This window comes from Eptatretus burgeri, chromosome 13, assembly GCF_056783735.1.
Source record: "Eptatretus burgeri isolate ZD-2024b chromosome 13, Ebu_testis_v1, whole genome shotgun sequence".
In the NCBI taxonomy this organism is placed as follows: domain Eukaryota; kingdom Metazoa; phylum Chordata; class Myxini; order Myxiniformes; family Myxinidae; genus Eptatretus; species Eptatretus burgeri.
Genome location: NC_140973.1, coordinates 75,229,594 through 75,251,812, shown reverse-complemented (window position 1 = coordinate 75,251,812; position 22,219 = coordinate 75,229,594). Strand labels below are relative to the sequence as shown.

At 43.3% G+C, this 22,219-nt stretch overlaps 1 protein-coding gene across 1 annotated transcript; it reads left to right on the top strand.

Moving 5' to 3' along the window:
- The first annotated feature begins 695 nt into the window (after nt 1-695).
- Nucleotides 696-18,207, top strand: LOC147014811 (rho-related GTP-binding protein RhoQ-like). Its single transcript, XM_085853100.1, has 6 exons — nt 696-984; nt 2,244-2,420; nt 10,560-10,618; nt 10,854-11,018; nt 12,522-12,617; nt 17,025-18,207. The coding sequence occupies exons 2-6, from the start codon at nt 2,303-2,305 to the stop codon at nt 17,190-17,192; spliced, it is 606 nt and encodes a 201-aa protein (XP_085709226.1). The 5' UTR covers nt 696-984; nt 2,244-2,302; the 3' UTR covers nt 17,193-18,207.
- The last annotated feature ends 4,012 nt before the right edge of the window (nt 18,208-22,219 follow it).

Genomic DNA, 22,219 nt, shown 5'->3' with positions numbered 1-22,219 from the left:
AGGAATGGTGGTTACTCAATAATTGCAAAATATTATTAATGTTTTTTTGAGGAGGGGACAGAGGGGGGGGAGGAGGTACTCAATAATTTTAAAATATAATTTAAAATTATTTGGGGGGACAGAGGGGGAGGTACTCAACAGAGAGGGACAGAGGAGGGGGAAGGGGGTAGAGAACAGTTGGTAGTGGTTGAATGAAAGCATGGCATGTAAACACTAAAGCACTTTTTTCTTTTTGAGCTGTCATCTTTGTTAATGACGTCGAGATTTCTGCATGGATTAAATAATGAGATTTTTCTGCAGTGTCATTGTTTTTTGGGTGTGTACAGGTGTGTACAGGTATACGGTAGATAATGACCCAGTGAGCTGGCTGCATTGGTTCACCCTGTGGGGGTCAGGCCGAAGTCGGCGTTATTCCAGGTGACCTTGTTGGATATGCATCATGCGCGACAATGACGTCGGGCCGTAGGGGGAGGTCATGATCTCTTTGTTCGTCCCTCTCCGCACTGTCCCTCATTCCCTCCACAAAGTACACCGTACCATGTACACTGGCTCTTGGGACCTATATAACCGACCTCTCAATGCGCGCGATCAGAATCCCGAAAAAGCACGAAGATTAGCTCGATGACGTCACCAAAAGGCGATGTCATCTATATTAACATAAAGTAAAAAAAAAAAAAAATTTTTGACAGTGCAGCATATTTCGTACTCACATTATATTCGACTGACCAGAAGGCATTTGTCGTTGCGGTTTTCGTCGATTATGACGTCATTGGGTCAATATGACCGTTTTTAACTGCTCTTCTAAAGCATAACGTCATCCTGGAAGGAGAGAGAGGGCGTGGAGCGAGGGGCAGGCATGGCACACCCGCTGTGGGATTGCTAACTTATGGAGGCACCCCGCAGTTTGGAACAGGTGCGGCTCCTCAGTGTGGGTACAGGTGCCTCTGTGCTTTCGCACCATCCGTCAGCGAGGAACCTTTGAAGGTGCGTCCGGTTGTCCTGCTCGCTCTGGTTCCGCACGAACTTATGTTCCTGATGTCGCGGTGCCTTTGTCATGCATTGTTTCAAGTTGTATTCCATATGAGACATCATGATTCCTCCACCCTTTGCTCTTTGCGGATTTCCCTCGAGAGTTCCGTTTAAAAAAAGACAAAAGAGCCTTCATGTGTCTTTGTTCAATCTTTTAAATATAAACTCGGTCTGTTCTAGGGAACAATCCCCCACATTTCACCCTGTCCACACCGCTGCCATCAGCGGAGATGTCACCAGCAGGAGACGAGGACTGGTGGTGTGCTTGAAGGGTGCGGCACGTACCGAGGGACCGTGCCGCGGGATATCATCGCCATGTGGCAGTCATTTTTTGGACCTTCAAATATGCAAGTTGAACGATGGACCTTCGAAACTAAATCTGATCACACCTCGAAGCAGAGGTCACCTCATTCCGTCTGCATGGACGCCTCGAGCCACCTGGTCCTCCACCTCGTGGGAGGACCGACCTGTTGGTGGCTGATTCCCCAGAGATGTTGGAATTTGGAGCAGAGCGTACAGCTGGGAAAATAACAACAGGATGCTGAAACTGCTGATTTACGATCTTCGGATGCGATGGAGTGCGCTGATCCAGAGAGCCGAGCGAAATCCCAGGCTCAACGATCGTAAAGATGCCATGCTAGATTGCATACTGAGGGTCATGTACCTCGTATCGGTTTCCAGCACTGGGATATAGCCGACTATGTCCTCGTGCAGTGTAGACCTGAAGACCATTTCCATGTAGAATGTATGGTTTCCATGATGACACGGTCATAATTTCACAGCCAAAAGAAGGGTTTGGTATGACCAAACGTAGTTCAGATTCCCTTCTTGAGGAGGTTTCACAAGATCGGTGCTGAAGTTTGCTTGTTTTGATGTCGCTGGAAGGGTTGCCGTCCTTTTATTACCAACAATGCTGGAAAGGTGTCCGATTTCAGGATTTGGTGGAACCACCTTCCCGAGGTGGTTGCTCTTTCTCCTTCTTCCCTCTTCAAGCAGGCAGTGCACCACCAGCTCGTGTCATTCCCCATCCTGACCCTTGATCTTTATTACCCCCCCCCCCCACCATTAACCCTTCTGAGTCCAACCCTCTTACTTTCTGGTTTCAGTGTTGTCTGTCTTTGCCTCTCTCTTTCTTTCTTTATTTGAATCGATGGTCAAACATATAAGACAACCTGTTGATCTTTTTGCTCTATTGCCTGGAACCCTCCCTGCAGGTGATTGGTTGAGATCTGCAAGATTCCGTTGACACACACACAACACCTCGATTATAACCATGCTGAAGTGCGTTCTGCTTGGGGATGGTGCTGTGGGAAAGACAAGCTTGCTCATGAGTTATGCAAACGACCAGTTTCCAGAGGAATATGCACCCACAGTGTTTGACCACTATGCAGGTGACATTTGACCACTGTGTTGTCAACCCTTTGTTAGAAACTTTTGTTTGTGCCTTTTTACCTTTAACATGTTTCCAATTTTTTGATCATTGTTTAGCTTGGAAAAACAAAACAAAAAAATTTCATAATTTAAGCTAGATCATTGATTTGCTAGATTTGGGTTCAATCCAAAGAATGTCAAGACCATTGGGACAGATTTCAAAGGTTGGAATATATCTCTTATATAATGTGATCCATGGTATCAGGACAGAGAAGAAGTTTTCCATTATCATTGGCGAAGATGTCCAGGGCTTCATCAAACTCACTTTCTTGCCTTCGGCAGAAGTGCTTCTTAAAGGAGTCCTTCACCTGTGCAATGACAAGATTTCATCGATGTAACCAGTTTAAATGTGAGATGGCCCATCACTATCACCTGCGGGTTGGTGAGAAGCTCATTCCTCATAAACAAGAACACCTCATTGTATGAGTGATTTAGAACCATCTCGTGCTGAGTTTAATCATTGTGGTCTTCATCACCTGTCGCACTGCTGGCAGCCTTTTCCTCCCTTGTGTAGGATCTGCAGCACAACCTATGACCGTGCCCTTCTGCCGCTATGAGGTCTCTACTTGCAATAGTAAGCAATCCACTAGATCCATTTTCTTCATCGCTGCATTTCTGATGCTGGCATCGGCTTGCAGCTCTTGGCATCGAACAAAGGATTTTCTTGTTTTCTGTCCATGAAGAAACTTGTTGGCTTTCTAACAAAAGATGCATTCTGCCTCATCGACTCCAGATGGCAAGCTTGATCCTTGTCTGGATGATTGCCTACAACTGGCATTATTTTCAGACTCGTCTATCTTTTCCCTGTTTTGACCTGACAACATTAAGAAGTCTCGTAATCGTGAAGATATTGCGGCATTTTCGATGATGGTAAACTGCTACGATTTCTCCATCAGGTAAGTCTTTCGCCAGGTCCAACATTGGAGCGTATTTTCTTATTCGGGTTGCATTCAGAAAAGTGTTCCGTGAATCTAAACTTTAAGGGGATATTGGCTTTGAATCTGCTACCTGGTCACAGTAATGGAAGAGGAAATCCATGTGCAGCCGTTTTGACTGATAACAAGGTGTTGCTCATCTCACTAGTGTCTATTTTCATTCAAGCATCTTTAAATATGATCATTTCGATTTGAGAATCTTGTGAACTAAAACGTAATTACTAAAGTAAGGTAAAGATGGGCTCTGTCAGCAAGTTTGCATACATCTGCACCAAGCAAATAAAAAAACAGGACTTCCCTCCCCAGCCTCATTACATCACTTATCTATCTTATCGAAATCTTATCGTGATAGGAATTCATTACAGACATGCCGCAAAAAGTCACCCATCTGCCTTTGCTGCAAACAAATATTCAACGGTATCATCTTCTCCTTGCAACAAAGAATACACATGTGGATCAATGGTGTCTTACGGTTAATTGAAACACTAAAATATGAAAAATAATGAAACTCCTGACATAAATTAACACACACACACACACACACACACACACACACACACACACACACACACACACACACACACACACACACACACACACACACACACACACACACATACACACACACACACACACACACACACACACGCCAGAGAGGAGGGAGGGGGAGGAAGGGGGAGGGATGGGGAGCGAGGAGGAGTGGGGGAAGGGAAGATAGTGTGAGGTGAGAGGAAGAGAAGGCAGACGTGCAGAAGAGAAGGTGGAGCGTTAATTACAATTGTTACTGTTTCATCAAAATGATTAAGCCTGGTGTTGGCTGCGTGGTTTGGGTAGCGGCTTGGGATCCGAGGGTCCTGAGTTCAAGCCCCGTTGGCTGCTGAATTAATACACCAGGGGGTTGACTCAGCCTGTCATCCTTCTGAGGTCGGCAAAATGAGTACCAGTGTGTACTGGTGAAGGGGCACTGCATCAGCGACACAGTCACGCTTCCAAGAAATGATAGCCACCCTGGCAGCTAAGCTGCCATACGCAAGAAGAAGAAGAAGGAGATCAAAATGATTCTGCATAGAATAACAATGAAGATGGAAACAAAATAATTCTGAAATCCATTTTCTACCAGTCATACAATAAACACGGCCTGGAGACAAAACCCACCGGACGCATCCGGAGCCAAGCCGTCCGGACATAAATACTGCCCAGACACGTTCGGAGACGAACACCTTCCATATATAACCACCGTCCGGATATGTCGAGATAGAGACAGAGACAGATACTTAGGGGAGTTGGCAAAGAGAATATATTATGCTTTATGAACAACACACACACACTCGTGCTTGGCCAACATCGGCAATTTTTGGGGGAATTTGGAGTTGGAGTTGGAGTCAGTGTGATTACTGATGACAGTATGCACTGTACACAATCCAAAAACCTTGAGTAGCTTTCACCGAAAAACAATGTTGCATTTATACAGACGTTTCAGGGAGATGTTCACAAACATGAATCTTTATAAACAGCTGCGTGTGATGGGTGAAAAAAAAATTTGGCTCGGTAATTCAGAAAACATGTTAACATGGCAAACGGCTCGGAAATCGGGTGGTATTTTACAACCACTCGCTCAGGGTGACGGAGCACGGACCACTCGCTCGGGGAGACGGAACACGGACCACTCGCCCGGGGAGACGGAACACGGACCACTCGCCCGGGGAGACGGAACACGGACCACTCGCCCGGGGAGACGGAACACGGACCACTCGCTCGGGGAGACGGAACACGGACCACTCGCTCGGGGAGACGGAACACGGACCACTCGCTCGGGGAGACGGAAAACGGACCACTCGCCCAGGGAGACGGAACACGGACCACTCGCTCGGGGAGACGGAACACGGACCACTCGCTCGGGGAGACGGAACACGGACCACTCGCTCGGGGAGACGGAACACGGACCACTCGCTCGGGGAGACGGAACACGGACCACTCGCTCGGGGAGACGGAAAACGGACCACTCGCCCGGGGAGACGGAACACGGACCACTCGCCCGGGGAGACGGAACACGGACCACTCGCTCGGGGAGACGGAACACAGACCACTCGCTCGGGGAGACGGAACACGGACCACTCGCTCGGGGAGACGGAACACGGACCACTCGCTCGGGGAGACGGAAAACGGACCACTCGCACGGGGAGACGGAACACGGACCACTCGCTCGGGGAGACGGAACATGGACCACTCGCTCAGGGAGACGGAACATGGACCACTCGCTTGGGGAGACGGAACACGGGACCACCATCGACAATTGGTGCTTGGCAAGTGGCTTATGCACTCATGCAAGTACTCCAATTAAAAGGTTGATGAGGAACGGTTGGCCAGGCTGTCGCCGCATACCATATATGATCTCTTTAAATTTAAAGCCAATCTTCACGATGCACACATCAGTTAAAAAACAAATAAACCAATGTCACCCGCAGAGTGACCCGTATCTTGCCAGAAGGTGACCACGTGTGACTTATTTAAGGTCACACTGAGGTGAACAGAGCTGCTATCCACCAGGAGCGACTCCTTGAGGAATAGCTGCCTACGAGAGATTCCGATGGGAATCGTTCTACAGAGTAACCATGAAAAATATGCTTTTGCCTCATAACATCACCAAATGACGTCATAATGTCTCAAGCTTGACATATCTAGAAAGCACTCATCGAGGTGTTCAATTTGAGGTACTACATGATATGGTCCCTTAAACTTGAAAATTTGACCTTGGGGTCAAATATGTTTGACCTCAGGCGCTAACCATGAAGGTCAAGGCCAATCGGCACCAAAAATTAATCAGCTGAGCGCCAGACCATGAACTATACTCCCATGAAGCTTGAAGACGATCCGATCAAAATTACTCAAAAATAAGGGTTTCGTCGACTCCCCTGATTTGTGACAAAGTGACGTTGACCTTTGACCTTGACCTTCAAAATTTTATGCGCTGAAAGGGACCTCTATAGGCCTCTGATATGCGAAGTTACCAAAATTTCCAATGACAACTGTGCTCTGCAGAGTGATTTATACGTGATTACAGACCAAAAAAAAAAAAAAAACATATGAAGGTCAAGGCCAATCGCCACCAAAAATTAATCAGCTGAGCGCCAGACCATGAACTATATTCCCATGAAGTTTGAAGACGATCCGATCAAAATTACTCAAAAAATAAGGGTTTCGTCGACTCCCCTGATTTGCGCCAAAGTGACCTTGACCTTTGACCTTGACCTTCAAAATTTTGTGCACTGAAAGGGACCTCTATAGGCCTCTGATATGCGAAGTTACAAAAATTTCTGATGATAACTGTGCTCTGCAGAATTTTTTATACGTGATTACAGACAAACAAACAAAAAAAAATAAAATAAATAAAAACATACAAGCTGACTAACATATCTTGCAAAAACTTCGTTTTGACAAGATAAAAAAAGAATTCATTTAAATAATGACTTTATCCACAAAAGAGTTGCTGCTTCATGCAGAACAACCCTTGAGACGTCTCAAAGTTCAATTGCCCATGAAATAAACATTGCATAAAATCCGCCATGTTGCCTGCTCGTCTGTGCATATCACGTGGTGCATCAGTTCGGGATCCACGCAAATGTTGTAACTTTTTTTTTAATGTCCGTTTTTCACCAGATTTGCTTTGATTCCCAGTAGAGCACATCGTGAAACCTCCGAAAATATAGACACAGATCTGGCAGTCGCTATGGATAAGCGGTCCCTCTGGGGTCAGGGTGTGAGGTCGAGCAGTGAGTTCATTAAATCATATAGCTCAATGAATCTAGTTAATTTTGGCACATTCATACATTTTTTTGTTCACTCAATATAATTCTCCAAACAGTTGAAAAAGATAAGTTTAATGCTTTGAAAAGTTCACATTTTCTTGTGTGTATGGAGGAGGAGGGAACATAGCCTTGCTTGCTTAAAATAAATCATACACACACACACACACACACACACACACACACACACACACACACACACACACACACACACACACACACACACACACACACACACACACACACACACACACACTGATTTATAAGACTCGTTATGTCTTTAAATTTATCAGATTTCACAATAGATTTTGACACTTATTTAGTCTGGATGATAGCCGATCCTAAAAACCAAAATTATATTCAATGATGTACTTTCATTAGTCCATGAGAGTAGATCGTGGAAAATCGTATCATATAATGCATGAAATCGCTCCAAGCTCCTAATTTGAAAACGATAGTACTGAACTTACAAAAGCGATGTACAGTATACATCGATTCATAGCTATGAGTTTGATAATATGACCCAGGTCGAAAAACCAGTAAAGACCAGTAGCTTACTGGTCAACTGGTACCAGTTGAAAACCAGTAGCCAACTGGTACCAGTAAAGCCAGTTGGTTTCTTACTGGTTTTAATATGGAAATTGGAATAGAGTGATATATTACCAGTTGAAATACAATTGTATTTAATAACTGGTATCAACTGGGACCAGTACATTGTAACTGGTATCAACTGGGACCAGTACATTGCAACTGGTATCAACTGGAACCAGTAAGACTTTAACTGGTACAAATATGAGCTACTGGTTTTTTCAACTGGGAAATTGGAATTCTGACTGAATTTAACTGGTACCAGTTGAAACCAATAGAGACCAGTTAAAGGCCAATTAGAACCAATAGAGACCAGTTAAAAATGTGTACTGGTTTTAACTGGTTTTTCGACCTGGGGAGTGAGGAAAGTGAACAAAAGAAAAAAACTTTATCATTGAGAAATAGTTGCGGCCTGTTCCAAGTCAGGGCATGGTTGAGCAGGCCCAAAAAAAAGGCGTCTTCAGACCCAAGTGATGTTACCTTAAGACCCCATAGGGATCTTAAGACCCCAGATTTCTAAAATTGGCAATTTTCATCCGATTGACAGGATTTGAAGAGGATATGCATATCAGGTTATTGAATTCAACCACCAATTATTTTTGAGGTCAAATTTGTTTCATGGATTTCGCAAAATATTTTTCTTGTTATATTTATTTGCTGATTTACTGATCTGCAGAACAATTTATAAAAGAAACACAGATGACAAAGACAAACAACAAACAAAATAATTTCCTGGCATAAATCTTACTATAACGAAGCAAACATGGATGTGACCGAAATTCCAAAATTGACATGTTACGGAAAAAGTGCCAGCTTTGGTGGTAGTTAGTATTATAAATCATCTTCCTTTTATCTTATGATATGGAGTTTTTTCATATTTTCAAAAATAACCAAAATTATAAAGTGCATTTCCATGCCAGCACATTGCCCACTGAAGGTGGGCTAAGGAGGGGACTTGTGCCACCATCTTACCACCTTGAGGGCAGGAGTGCCTGCTAGGAAGACTAAACTTGAAACCATTGAGGGGTGGCTTTGACTTTTTTGTTATTCACAACAAAATCTTCGGAAGAAAATATATACTTCAGCTTGCGACTCCACAATTCGTGCAGTTAATGTTTCTGTGACGATCTTAGGAGACTAATTTAAGATGATTTAGTTGAGCTGACTTGTAATTGTAATATTTACACTGGTCTTTTTAAGCAATGGTTTTCTGGACCAGGGAAGATGGTGGCACAAGTATCGCAAGCTTCAAAATCTTGTAAATTCACGGTCCATATTTTCAGATCAGTGCACCCAACCCATGTTATGAATCTGTTGAAGCATCATCTATTACCTCTGCCACCGAAGGTGGACGTAGGTTAGGTATTCACCCCTGTCTATCTGTTTGTTTGTCTGTGAGCAGGTTATCTCAAAAAGTTATGAACGGATTTGGACAGAACTTGTTGGACTGGTTGAGTGTGTGACAAGAACAAATTGATTAGATTTTTGTGTAGATCTATATCTGGATCCAGATACTATAATTTTTAAGTGAATCTTCATAATTGAGAGATGGGGCCAAAAACGATATATTGCATGATGTATCAAAAAGTTATGGACGAGTTATGACAAAACTAGGTGGATGAGTTTGGTAGGTGATGAGAACAAGCCGATTATATTTGGGTTAATGGCCAGATGCAGATTCGGTCTATCAGTTGGACACAAAACATAAACTTCATCCTGGTGGCGGCATGCACTCTACCGAGTGCTGCAGTTTTCTTTATTGTTCACTAATTTTAGTGTCAGTTTGTTCTGTAACTCGTTCGTAAACCATGTAATCCTGATGTCAGTGTGTTTTGTTGTGCCTTATCGTGAATATCTGTTAACTCAATCTGGCATCGCTCAGAGATGATGAGTTTGTGATTTGGGGGCTTATCTCATCCTTTGATTACCTCTACCACCAAAGTTGGATGGAGGTTATGTTTTCACTCCTGTTTGTCTGTCTGTGAGCATGATATCTCAAAATTATGGACGGATTCGGACAAAATTCGGTGTACATGTTGGATGTTTGGCAAGGACGAATTGATTCCATTTTGGTGAAGATCCGGATCTGGAGACTACATTTTAAAAATTATTATTTGGTGATTCTTCACCATTTAGAAATAGGGACAAAAACGAAATGAAACACGATATCTCAAAAAGTTGTGAACAGATTCGGATGAACTTTGGTGACTGATTGGGTGTTCGACAAAGACAAATTGATTAGATTTTGGTGAAGATCCAGATCTAGATTCTCGAATGTTTTTGGTGATTCATCACCCTTAAGAGATAGGGCCAAAAAACGATATGTCGCATATTTCAAAAAGTTATGGATGGGTTATGACAAAAGTTGGTGGATGAGTTGGCTGACTGACTGACTAGATTTTGCTTGAGGTATGCAAGCAGTTTCGGCCTATCAATGGAATACAAAACGTAAACTGTTCAGCCTGGCGGAGGTATGGGCTCCACCGAGTGTCGTTCTAGTTTTGTTTCTTCGTGACAACGGTTAACTGATCAAAATGTAACCAGTATTTTTGATTTTGATGCTGGGACAAGTTGAACCGAATCACAGGTGTGGAGTTGGGATAGGAACATTGGTTTCAGGGCCTTGTCTCATGAACATCCCCCTCACTTTGATTGTCTTGTAATTGATGCTGAGCCATTATGTGGCACAAACCTCTTGTCTCAGTGTTATTTAAATAATGTAACCATTTTTCAGGGGGTGTGGTCACTAGCATGTCTGTCTGTGGTCTTGCAGTGAACGTCACAGTGGGTGGCAAGCAGTATCTACTGGGCTTGTTTGACACTGCTGGAAAGGTACTCGGATGGTGAATGGTGGGCGGTGGGAGAATGAGGCTGAGAAGGAGAAATATATTTTATCATGATTACGATCATTGTCTGATCAGAATTTTAGACGATTGTAATGATCATTCTTGATCGGTGTCCAAACCTTGTACTGCACTATGAAATATATTGAGTAAATATTATTCACTAAATTTACAATGACTCAAGGCTGACTTGCAATATTTATTTGGATTTCTGCATCTTGTAGGAAGATTATGGTGGACTGCGACCCCTCTCGTACCCACTGACAGACGTATTCTTGCTCTGCTTCTCCGTGGTTGAGCCCTCATCATTTCACTCCCTTCGTACCTCTTGGCAACTCGACCTGCGAACATGGCATCCTCCTACACCTTTTCTTCTCGTGGGAACACAGGTGGGAAATAGTGCAAATGGGTGTACCTTTATGGTTTCGATCTTATCATACAGATCTATACATCCGGGAAAACCTGACGATGTGCAACAAAACTGAATCTGCATATCGTGCCAAAACTCAAAAATGGAAGTCCATGAACTTTCTTAAATATAATGTTGCCAAGACTAATATACTGATCCTTGGCTCCTCAGAAACTCTTGCAAAGCTTCAACCTTAGATCGTGAAACTCGGGGATGATCACCAAAACCCCACCACTTTGGTCTTTAACTTAGATGTCACAATGAACCCAACTTTTTATTTTCACAAATCGCGAAAATATGGATATTTTGTTCCATTTGCATGATGTTGCCCAAATCAGCTCATGCACTTTAATTAGAATATATATGTTAAGCCTGGTGTTGGCTTAGCAGCTAGAGCAGCTAGGGTGGCTGGCTTGGGATCTTAGGGTCCTGAGTTTGAGCTCTGTTGGCTACTGAATTAACACCAGGTGGGGTTGACTGAGCCTGTCATGCTTCCAAGGTGAGCGAAATGAGTACCAGTGTACTGGTATAGGGGCACAGCATCAGTAGCACAGCCACACCCCAACAAAATGATAGCTACCCAGCAGGAATTAGAAGAATAAGAAGAATACGAAGAAGATGATGTACTAGAACTTTGGTTCACATTCTCATAACATCACATTTGGACTGTTGCATGTCCTTACTGTTGCATGTCCTTACTGTTGCATGTCCTTACTGTTGCATGTCCTTACTGTTGCATGTCCTTACGAGCAGGCTTGCTGGTTTATTTTTCTCAGAGCTTTGCCAAATTGTGTCGAACACAGCAGCCAAGGTCATGGTTCAGGCACTGAGATTCGATCACATCACTCCAACTCTCAAGACACATTGGCTTTCAATACAGCAATGTACGGATTTCAAGATTCTGTCAAAACCTTTTAAAGTTAAACTTAAATTGGTTCCTGTAAATATCTAACATAATTACATCTTAACCCCCCCCCCCCACCCTCCACCTAAGTCCAGCGCAAGGAATTTCCTTGTTATGTTGTTCCTCACACCAAAATGAAGACTTTTGATGATTGAGCATTTTACAGTTATGCTCTGATGCTGTGGAGTTCTCTACCTTTTTATCGTCCACACGATGTCATCACTCAGTTTTATCATTCTCTTTTAAAGTCTGATATTTTTACGGTTATTATTTATTAATTTCTACCCCCGTCGGTGTCCTTTATATTTTAATGTTTTTTTATTTATTATTATTTTATTCTTTGTAAAGCGTTTGGACAATTTATTTAAAATGAAAAGCATGACGGCATGTAAAAAAAATAAATGAAATTGAATTTTTCTGTGAGACATAAACACACACAAGCTCTTGGTGGGGTTGAAGAGAGGGACAGTGGGGTTGAGGGGAGTCCGATCATCATGAATTTTGCCTGATCAGGTGATCTTGCCGATGACAAACAAACTAAACACCCACTGAACACACCTTTTGGTACCGACTTCACAGATAGACCTTCGGGATGACTCCAAGACGATTGCACGGCTGGGTGAGGCACAGGAGAAGCCAATCTCATGCGAGCAAGGGCAGAAGATGGCTAAAGAGGTGAGGCTTTTCTGACAGTTCCATGTCGTACCATCCTATCCATGTGCGAGCACGTTTGGGAAACTACTTGGAATGGGATGTTGGTGGTGTAAGGATTGAGTATTGGAGTGAAATACTAACCGACACTACAGCAAAAGGGTGATGTTGAAGTGAAGCAGAGTAGAGGATTGTTGAGTTGATTGCATATGCTCCACAAAGCATTTATTTTAATGAAGATTAATCTTGATGACCATTGTACGGGCTTGATGGGCCTAATGGTCTCTTTCTGTGTTGAAGTTCCTTGGAAGGGAAGTTATCCATTATATATTGTGAACCGTGATGTCTGTCTGTGCATTCATCTGTCTCCCATTTATGGCGGGCGCTTCCCGTGCTGCATTTGAAAAGCTCAACATTCACTTTTGAAATGACGGGAGAACAGGCATGAGCAATGTTGATGCCAAATTTTATTTCGCAACCAGGATATTTTGCCCTTTTTTGAGGCAAATCCAACCTCCGCCACCGTATGTTGCAACACCATTTTGCGGTGGGCTGTATAAGTAGCTCAGAGCTTTGGCTCTGAGTGAACCCAAGAATGCAATACAATTGACCTTTTTAAAATGCACAAAATACTTTTTAATTGATAGATTAACTTGTACTTTTCTCGTCACTTGGGACGGGTACTCTTCCTAGTTTTACAATACCACACAGGAAAATGCCTGGTGTTGGCTTAATGGTTAGGGTGGTGAGCTTGGGATCCTAGACATGCCTGGTGTTTGCTTAATGGTTAGGGTGGTGGGCTTGGGATCCTAGACATGCCTGGTGTTTGCTTAATGGTTACGGTGGTGAGATTGGGATCCCAGACATTCCTGGTGTTGGCTTAATGGTTAGGGTGGTGGGCTTTGGATCCTCGACATGCCTGGTGTTGGTTTAATGGTTATGGTGGTGGGCTTGGAATTCTAGACATTCCTGATGTTGGCTTAATGGTTAGGGTGGTGGGCTTGGGATCCTAGATATGCCTGGTGTTCGCTTAATGGTTAGTGTGGTGGGCTTGGGATCCTACACATGCCTGGTGTTGGCTTAATGGTTAGGGTGGTGAGCTTGGGATCCTAGACATGCCTGGTGTTTGCTTAATGGTTAGGGTGGTGGGCTTGGGATCCTAGACATGCCTGGTGTTTGCTTAATGGTTACGGTGGTGAGATTGGGATCCCAGACATTCCTGGTGTTGGCTTAATGGTTAGGGTGGTGGGCTTTGGATCCTCGACATGCCTGGTGTTGGTTTAATGGTTATGGTGGTGGGCTTGGAATTCTAGACATTCCTGATGTTGGCTTAATGGTTAGGGTGGTGGGCTTGGGATCCTAGATATGCCTGGTGTTCGCTTAATGGTTAGTGTGGTGGGCTTGGGATCCTACACATGCCTGGTGTTGGCTTAATGGTTAGGGTGGTGAGCTTGGGATCCTAGACATGCCTGGTGTTTGCTTAATGGTTAGGGTGGTGGGCTTGGGATCCTAGACATGCCTGGTGTTTGCTTAATGGGTACGGTGGTGAGATTGGGATCCCAGACATTCCTGGTGTTGGCTTAATGGTTAGGGTGGTGGGCTTTGGATCCTCGACATGCCTGGTGTTGGTTTAATGGTTATGGTGGTGAGCTTGGGATCCTAGACATGCCTGGTGTTTGCTTAATGATTAGGGTGGTGGGCTTGGAATTCTAGACATTCCTGATGTTGGCTTAATGGTTAGGGTGGTGAGCTTGGGATCCTAGATATGCCTGGTGTTCGCTTAATGGTTAGTGTGGTGGGCTTGGGATCCTACACATGCCTGGTGTTGGCTTAATGGTTAGGGTGGTGAGCTTGGGATCCTAGACATGCCTGGTGTTTGCTTAATGGTGAGGGTGGTGGGCTTGGGATCCTAGACATGCCTGGTGTTTGCTTAATGGTTACGGTGGTGAGATTGGAATCCCAGACATGCCTGGTGTTGGCTTAATGGTTAGGGTGGTGGGCTTGGGATCCAAGACATGCCTGGTGTTTGCTTAATGGTTAGGTTGGTGGGCTTGGGATCCTAGACATGCCTGGTGTTCGCTTTATGGTTAGGGTGGTGGGCTTGGGATCCTAGACATGCCTGGTGTTCGCTTAATGGTTAGTGTGGTGGGCTTGGGATCCTACACATGCCTGGTGTTGGCTTAATGGTTAGGGTGGTGGGCTTGGGATCCTACACATGCCTGGTGTTGGCTTAGTGGTTAGGGTGGTGGGCTTGGGATCCTAGACATGCCTGGTGTTCGCTTAATGGTTAGTGTGGTGGGCTTGGGATCCTACACATGCCTGGTGTTGGCTTAATGGTTAGGGTGGTGGGCTTGGGATCCTACACATGCCTGGTGTTGGCTTAGTGGTTAGGGTGGTGGGCTTGGGATCCTAGACATGCCTGGTGTTCGCTTAATGGTGAGGGTGGTGGGCTTGGGATCCTAGACATGCCTGGTGTTGGCTTAATGGTTAGGGTGGTGGGCTTGGGATCCAAGGATCCTGAGTTCAAATCCCCCATGGCTTTTGAATTACTACCAGGTGGGATTGATTCTGCCTGTTATCCTTCCGAGGTCGGCAAAATGAGTGCCAGCTTGCTGGTATCCTGTGCCGGAGTGGCGACCCGTCCAGGATTGTGCCCAATCGCCATGGAGACTGCTTAGATAGCACCAACACTCTGCACAGAGTATGGTCCCAATAGATGGATGGATGGACACAGGAATGGCAAGGGAGGGCAACTTTAAGTTGGAATTGGCCATCCCAGCTTAGTAGAACATTCCCATGCACATCCCAAGTACAACCACCAAGTTTCAACATATTCCTTACAACAAACAAACAAGCAGACAGACATGTATGTTTCGATGTATTTCCCCCACATCTATGATGAGTATAGTTTTCATTGTATTATGGCGTAGAGAATTGTTGTATTTTAGAATGAGTTGTACAACTTCCCGGAGTTTCATTTATTTATTTATTATGGATAACATCCGGTTTTCAAGTTAATCTGTCCAGTGGTGCAGGAGTGCATTAGCAGGTATGAAATATAATTCACTCACTCCTTATGATTATTGTCCAATTTAACAAAGAAGTAAAAACCCGAGTTGAAGGTGGCCATCCCAACTCAGTAGAATGCTCCCATGGACACCCAGAACTTCTGAAGTTATTTCATCCAGCAGTTTAGGAATGCATAAAATACAGAGCATGCTTTTAAATTGGCCAATGAGTTGATGATTCCACAGTATATAGTTGTTTTTTATAATACAGAGATACGATGATAAACTGTAAACCACTGGGCCTGTAATACACTCTCCCATCGGGAGAGGTGCTAAATGATACACATTTACATCAATCATTGAAGTCATCTCCCCCCTCATGAACCCCTTCGATGATTAATCCTTTTTAACACCTAAAACCTTCTTAGGCTTACCCCAAGTGCAACCACCAAATTGCAACTCATTCCATCCAGCGGTTTCGGAGTGCACATAAGTCTAACACACACACACACACACACACACACACACACACACACACACACACACACACACACACACACACACACACACACACACACACACACACACACACACACACACACACACACACACACACACACACACACACACTTTGTGGCTATTGATGCATGAATATTTTATATAGAGGGGCTCAATACATGTACACCCCTTATTATAGTAACCCCCAATGTCATCGTCGTTCAAATGCAGTATGTGGTTGTTAGTAGCATCATCTGCTCGGGGTGTGACTGCGTTGCTGATGCAGTGCCTCCTGTAGGTTAGAACAGGAAGTTGTACTTTGTTCAGTGTGTTGGTAACTCGCCGACTTTTCACTAAGGACACTAAGGATTTTTCATGTCCACCAACTAATGGTGAGATATGGAAATCAAAATTTAACATCTATCTGAGTAATGGCACACACATTGATTAATAACCCTGTCTATGAAACACTGAGATGACAGTTTGAAGCTGGGTCGAGATCTGAACCCAGAGTAGACAACTCAGAGATGAGTGCATATACCTCTCGGTTATCGTGCCAGCCCACTCCAAATGAAATTTATTTGCAAAATCATTGGAAAGTAATAAGGAGAATGGTGTTGAGCATTTGCTTGTGGAAACTAAATAAATCATGATGTATTTGGAAACAAAAAAGTACACCATGGAGCATGTACTCATAATGGTATCTTGTCCAAATGCCAAATTCTTGCTTCGGACTTGTCTTGAGAAGGCAGTGACAAACGACTGAGAATTTTCCTTCCTTGGGAATCCTTTGGCAGCACATTATTTTTGATTAGATAACAGCGATATTTCGTTATGATTCCGAAACAATTGATTATTATTATTATTGACAATAACAAAGTCTTGCAATTTTACATTGTTCTGCTTATGCTAATCTCTCTGGCAGCTGGGTGCACAATGCTATGTGGAGTGCTCAGCCCTCACCCAGAAAGGAGTGAAAAATGTTTTTGACGAGGCCATCTTGGCAATTCTGCGGCCGCCAGTTCCTGCTCGGCCCCCGTGCCCTCTCCACCGGCCTCATCTCGCGCTCTGGAGCTGCTGCCCAATCACGTGATTCAAGCTATCCAGGCTCAACTGCAGGCTCAGCCTTTCTCCATGTTCACAGAGAGCAATGGACACAGACAACATCCATTGCCAGCACAGCCAAGACCCCAAAGATCCCATTTGTAAAGGCTAATCAAAGCCTGCAAATTAATGTTTCCACGGCAAAAATGGTGTCACCACTATCATAGTGATGACAACAATATTTTCATCAATTGGTGGTCTGACCAACCCCATAATATGGGAAAATGGTCGTTAAATGAGTAGTAGTTGTAGTAGTCGTCGTCGTAGTAGTAGGTGGTTGGCTTTATGTCACCAGATGCCGGCTAATCCTACGTACTTGCAAGCACAGCGTTCACTACAAACCTTTCTGCAACATCGCTTTGTGCGCCCCTCCATCTGCGCAGCATTCACGCGATACGTCCAGCTGGCTGGCCCCTCCAGGTCATGGGGAACTTTATTCCATCATTGTGATGTTTCAAAGGAAAGAGGGTCAAGCAGGGAACGTTGGAAGCTGATGTAATAACTTCCAATACATCTTGCATCCACATTGATTTATGCAACAATGAGTAGGGAGGTCATGAATGTACTGACTGTTGCAAGAAAACTTGCAACGAAACGGTGACAAAAAAAAACATGTGAAATTAGTGACCAAATCATCAGCATTATTGACGCATTCCATTGATCTAACTCACTTCCTCCAAGATGACTCCCAACTTCCTGTCACGTGACATGTTCTCCAGTATGTGTCACGAAGTTCCATTCTTGAATTTTCAGCCATTCTTCACCGACCGAAATGATATAGCATTGACTAACAAACACCCCATGATTTCTACATTAACTTCATTAACAGTTGAACCATTGTTAGTATGTCTGACTGACTGTGCCTTTTTCTCTAAGTACATCACGAGTCTCCCAACGCTGCACCATTGGGAAAGACCCTGATCCATTCCTGATGGTCTCCATAAATGGAACCTATCTGGTGAAGTCCATTCATTTACCGGGATTAAACCTGCTTTGCTTCCACCGATTGTCATCTTGTCATCGTGATTTAAAAAGGTGAACGAAGGCCCATAATACTTGTGATCATAATTTGATGACCATTTTATGCATTTATTGACATTATTGTAAAGGTAATAGTGTTGCTGAAACATTTATTAATAATGCATAATAGCAACAAAAGGCTTCAATATTGAACAGTAAAACATGGCCGCACGCAGGATTTTCAATGGAGGAGGAGAGGTGCCAAATTTCAAAATGTTGGACCACTGAAAGCATGACAGTGCAGCACCATCAACAAGCCCCTTGTGCGATGCTATGCCCGCCACTTTGCTTTACCACGAAAAGTGAAAGTGTCGAAAATAGAGAGCTCAATGGGTTATCATTTTGGGGTGTGTTCAGGGCATATAACTGTATGGCATCAACACGACGGCATACAAAATACTATTTCATTGATTGAAGTCTCAAATACCGATCAAAGTTCGAGTTCAAGTTCAATTCACCAAGTAACTTGTAATAGGAAACACCAGGTCAGAAAAGGGAACATAAAGTATGCAATATGAATACACAGATGTGTGTGTGTGTGTATACTTTTACTTTTAGTTCCAGGGAGCTTATGGGATGGCACGTCATTAGTCAGTCAGTCAGTCAGTCAGTCTGTCTGTCTGTCCATCCCATCCGTACACATTTGCAACTTCTTTTCTGATACTACAAACACAATTTTGAGGAAACCACCACAATCTTCATCACTTTGTAAGTACCAAAATTTGTTCACACCATTAAAAAAAATTCAGGTGTTAAGGGGCTCTACTTGTGAGGGGGGGGGGAGGGGGTTGCTCCCCAAAATATGTATTTGCTTTACTTCCAGAAACTACACGCACAATTTCGATGAAACTTGACCACAACCTTCATCACCCGGTATGTACCAAAGTTTGTTCACAGCATTAAAATAAATCGTGGTATAAGGGGGAACACAGCGGTGTTGCCCCACCAAAAGAGGTATTTGCTTTCTTCTCAGAAACTACACATACAATTTCAATGAAACTTGACCCCAACCTTCTTCATCCGGTGTGTACCAAAGTTTGTTCATGCTATTTCAAAAATAGAGAGCTCTGGGTTGAAGGGGATTTATGCTGGAAGGGGGGTGGTTTCCCCCAAAATAGGTATTTGCTATTGGTTCATTTGGTATTGGTGAAGTCCATTCATTTACCGGGATTAAACCTATTGGTAGATACATTTTGCTGATTCTGTCCCATGTTGTCTTCCCCCTCAGTATCATTATTCTTCCAGGTGAGTGTCCAGGGGCATTGCCCCCATATTTATAATATTACAAGTAAGTTTATCAATAAAGTCGATCGAAGTAGTTTTTGTGGTCAATGCTCGTGCTGAAGGGGGAAAGAAAACATGAGGAATAATGTATTGGACACGAATTGGAGGATCAAAAGCATGATGAGCTCACCTGGAACATAGTGCTGGGGAGCTTATGGGATGGTGCATCGTCTGTCCTTCCATCTATAAACACTTGCAACTTCTCTGAAACGACAAACACAATTTTGATGAAACTTGACCACAACCTTCATCATCCAGTATGTACGAAAGTTTGTTCACGGCATGAACAAAATCGGGCCCGAAGGAGGTCAACGATGGGACGCCCCCAAAATAGGTATTTCTTTCCTTCTCAGAAACTACACATGCAATTCCGAGAGAACTTGACCACAACCTTCATCACCTGTAATATACTAAAGTTTGTTCAAGGAATTAAAAAAAATAATAATAATAATAATAAAATTGGGGTCTGAGGGGTTTACGGAGGGAGTATACAGGGGGTTGCCCCTCAAAATAGGTATTTGCTTTCTTCTCAGAAACTACACACAATTCTGATGAAGCTTGACCACAACCTACATCACCCATGATGCATCAAAGTTTCTCTTTGACAATGAAAAAAAATTGAGGTCTAATGGGGATTGCCCCACCCCCCCCCCCCCATAATATGTATTTGCTTTCTTCTCCGAAACTCCACACATAATTTCGATGAAACTTGACCACAACCTTTATCACCTGTGATGTACCAAAGATTGTTCACACCATAAAAAACTAATAACAAAAAAATTAGGGTCTAAGGAGGGAGGGACGGGCTTGCCCCCCAAAATATGTATTTGTTTTCTTCTCCGAAACTCCACACACAATTTCCATGAAACTTTACCACAACCTTTATCACACGTGATGTACCAGATTGTTCACACCATAAAAAAACTCATAAAAACAAAAAAAATTGGGGTCTAAGGAGGAAGGGACGGGGTTGCCCCCCAAAATATGTATTTGTTTTCTTCTCCGAAACTCCACACACAATTTCGATGAAACTTGACCACAACTTTTATCACCTGTGATGTACCAAAGATTGTTCACACCATGAAAAAAACTAATAATAACAAAAAAAATTGGGGTCCAAGGAGGGAGGGACGGGGTTGCCCCCCAAAATATGTATTTGTTTTCTTCTCCGAAACTCCACACACAATTTCGATGAAACTTGACCACAACTTTTATCACCTGTGATGTACCAAAGATTGTTCACACCATGAAAAAACTAATAATAACAAACAAATTTGGGTCTAAGGAGGGAGGGAGGGGGTTGCCCCCAAAATATGTATTTGTTTTCTTCTCTGGAACCAGACACACAATTTCGATGAATCTTGACCACAACCGTTATCACCCGTTATGTACCAAAGATTGTTCACACCATGAAAAAAACTAATAATAACAAAAAAAATTTGGGTCTAAGGAGGGAGGGAGGGGGTTGCCCCCCAAAATATGTATTTGTTTTCTTCTCTGGAACCAGACACACAATTTTGATGAATCTTGACCACAACCGTTATCACCCGTTATGTACCAAAGATTGTTCACACCATGAAAAAAACTAATAATAACAAAAAAAAAATTGGGGTCTAAGGAGGGAGGAAGGGGGTTGCCCCCCAAAATATGTATTTGTTTTCTTCTCCGAAACTCCACACACAATTTCGATGAATCTTGACCACAACCTTTATCACCCGTGATGTACCAAAGATTGTTCACACCATAGAAAAACTAATAATAACAAAAAATTGGGGTCTAAGGAGGGAGGGAGTGGGTTGCCCCCCAAAATATGTATTTGTTTTCTTCTCAGAAACTGCACACACAATTTCGATGAATCTTGACCACAACCTTTATCACCCGTGATGTACCAAAGATTGTTCACACCATAAAAAAAACTAATAACAAAAAAAATTGGGGTCTAAGGAGGGAGGGACGGGGTTGCCCCCCAAAATATGTATTTATTTTCTTCTCCGAAACTCCACACACAATTTTGATGAAACTTGACCACAACCTTTATCACCCGTGATGTACCAAAGATTGTTCACACCATAAAAAACTAATAATAACAAAAAATTGGGGTCTAAGGAGGGAGCGACGGGGTTGACCCCCAAAATATGTATTTGTTTTCTTCTCCGAAACTCCACACACAATTTCGATGAAACTTGACCACAACCTTTATCACACGTGATGTACCAAAGATTGTTCACACCATAAAAAAAACTAATAACAAAAAAAATTGGGGTCTAAGGACGGAGGGATGGGGTTGCCCCCCAAAATATGTATTTATTTTCTTCTCCGAAACTCCACACACAATTTTGATGAAACTTGACCACAACCTTTACCACACGTGATGTACCAAAGATTGTTCACACCATAAAAAAACTAATAATAACAAAAAAATTGGGGTCGAAGGAGGGAGGGACGGGGTTGCTCCCCAAAATATGTATTTGTTTTCTTCTCCGAAACTCCACACACAATTTCGATGAATCTTGACCACAACCTTTATCACACGTGATGTACCAAAGATTGTTCACACCATAAAAAAACTAATAATAACAAAAAAATTGGGGTCTAAGCAGGGAGGGACGGGGTTGCCCCCCAAAATATGTATTTATTTTCTTCTCCGAAACTCCACACACAATTTCGATGAAACTTGACCACAACCTTTATCACACGTGATGTACCAAAGAT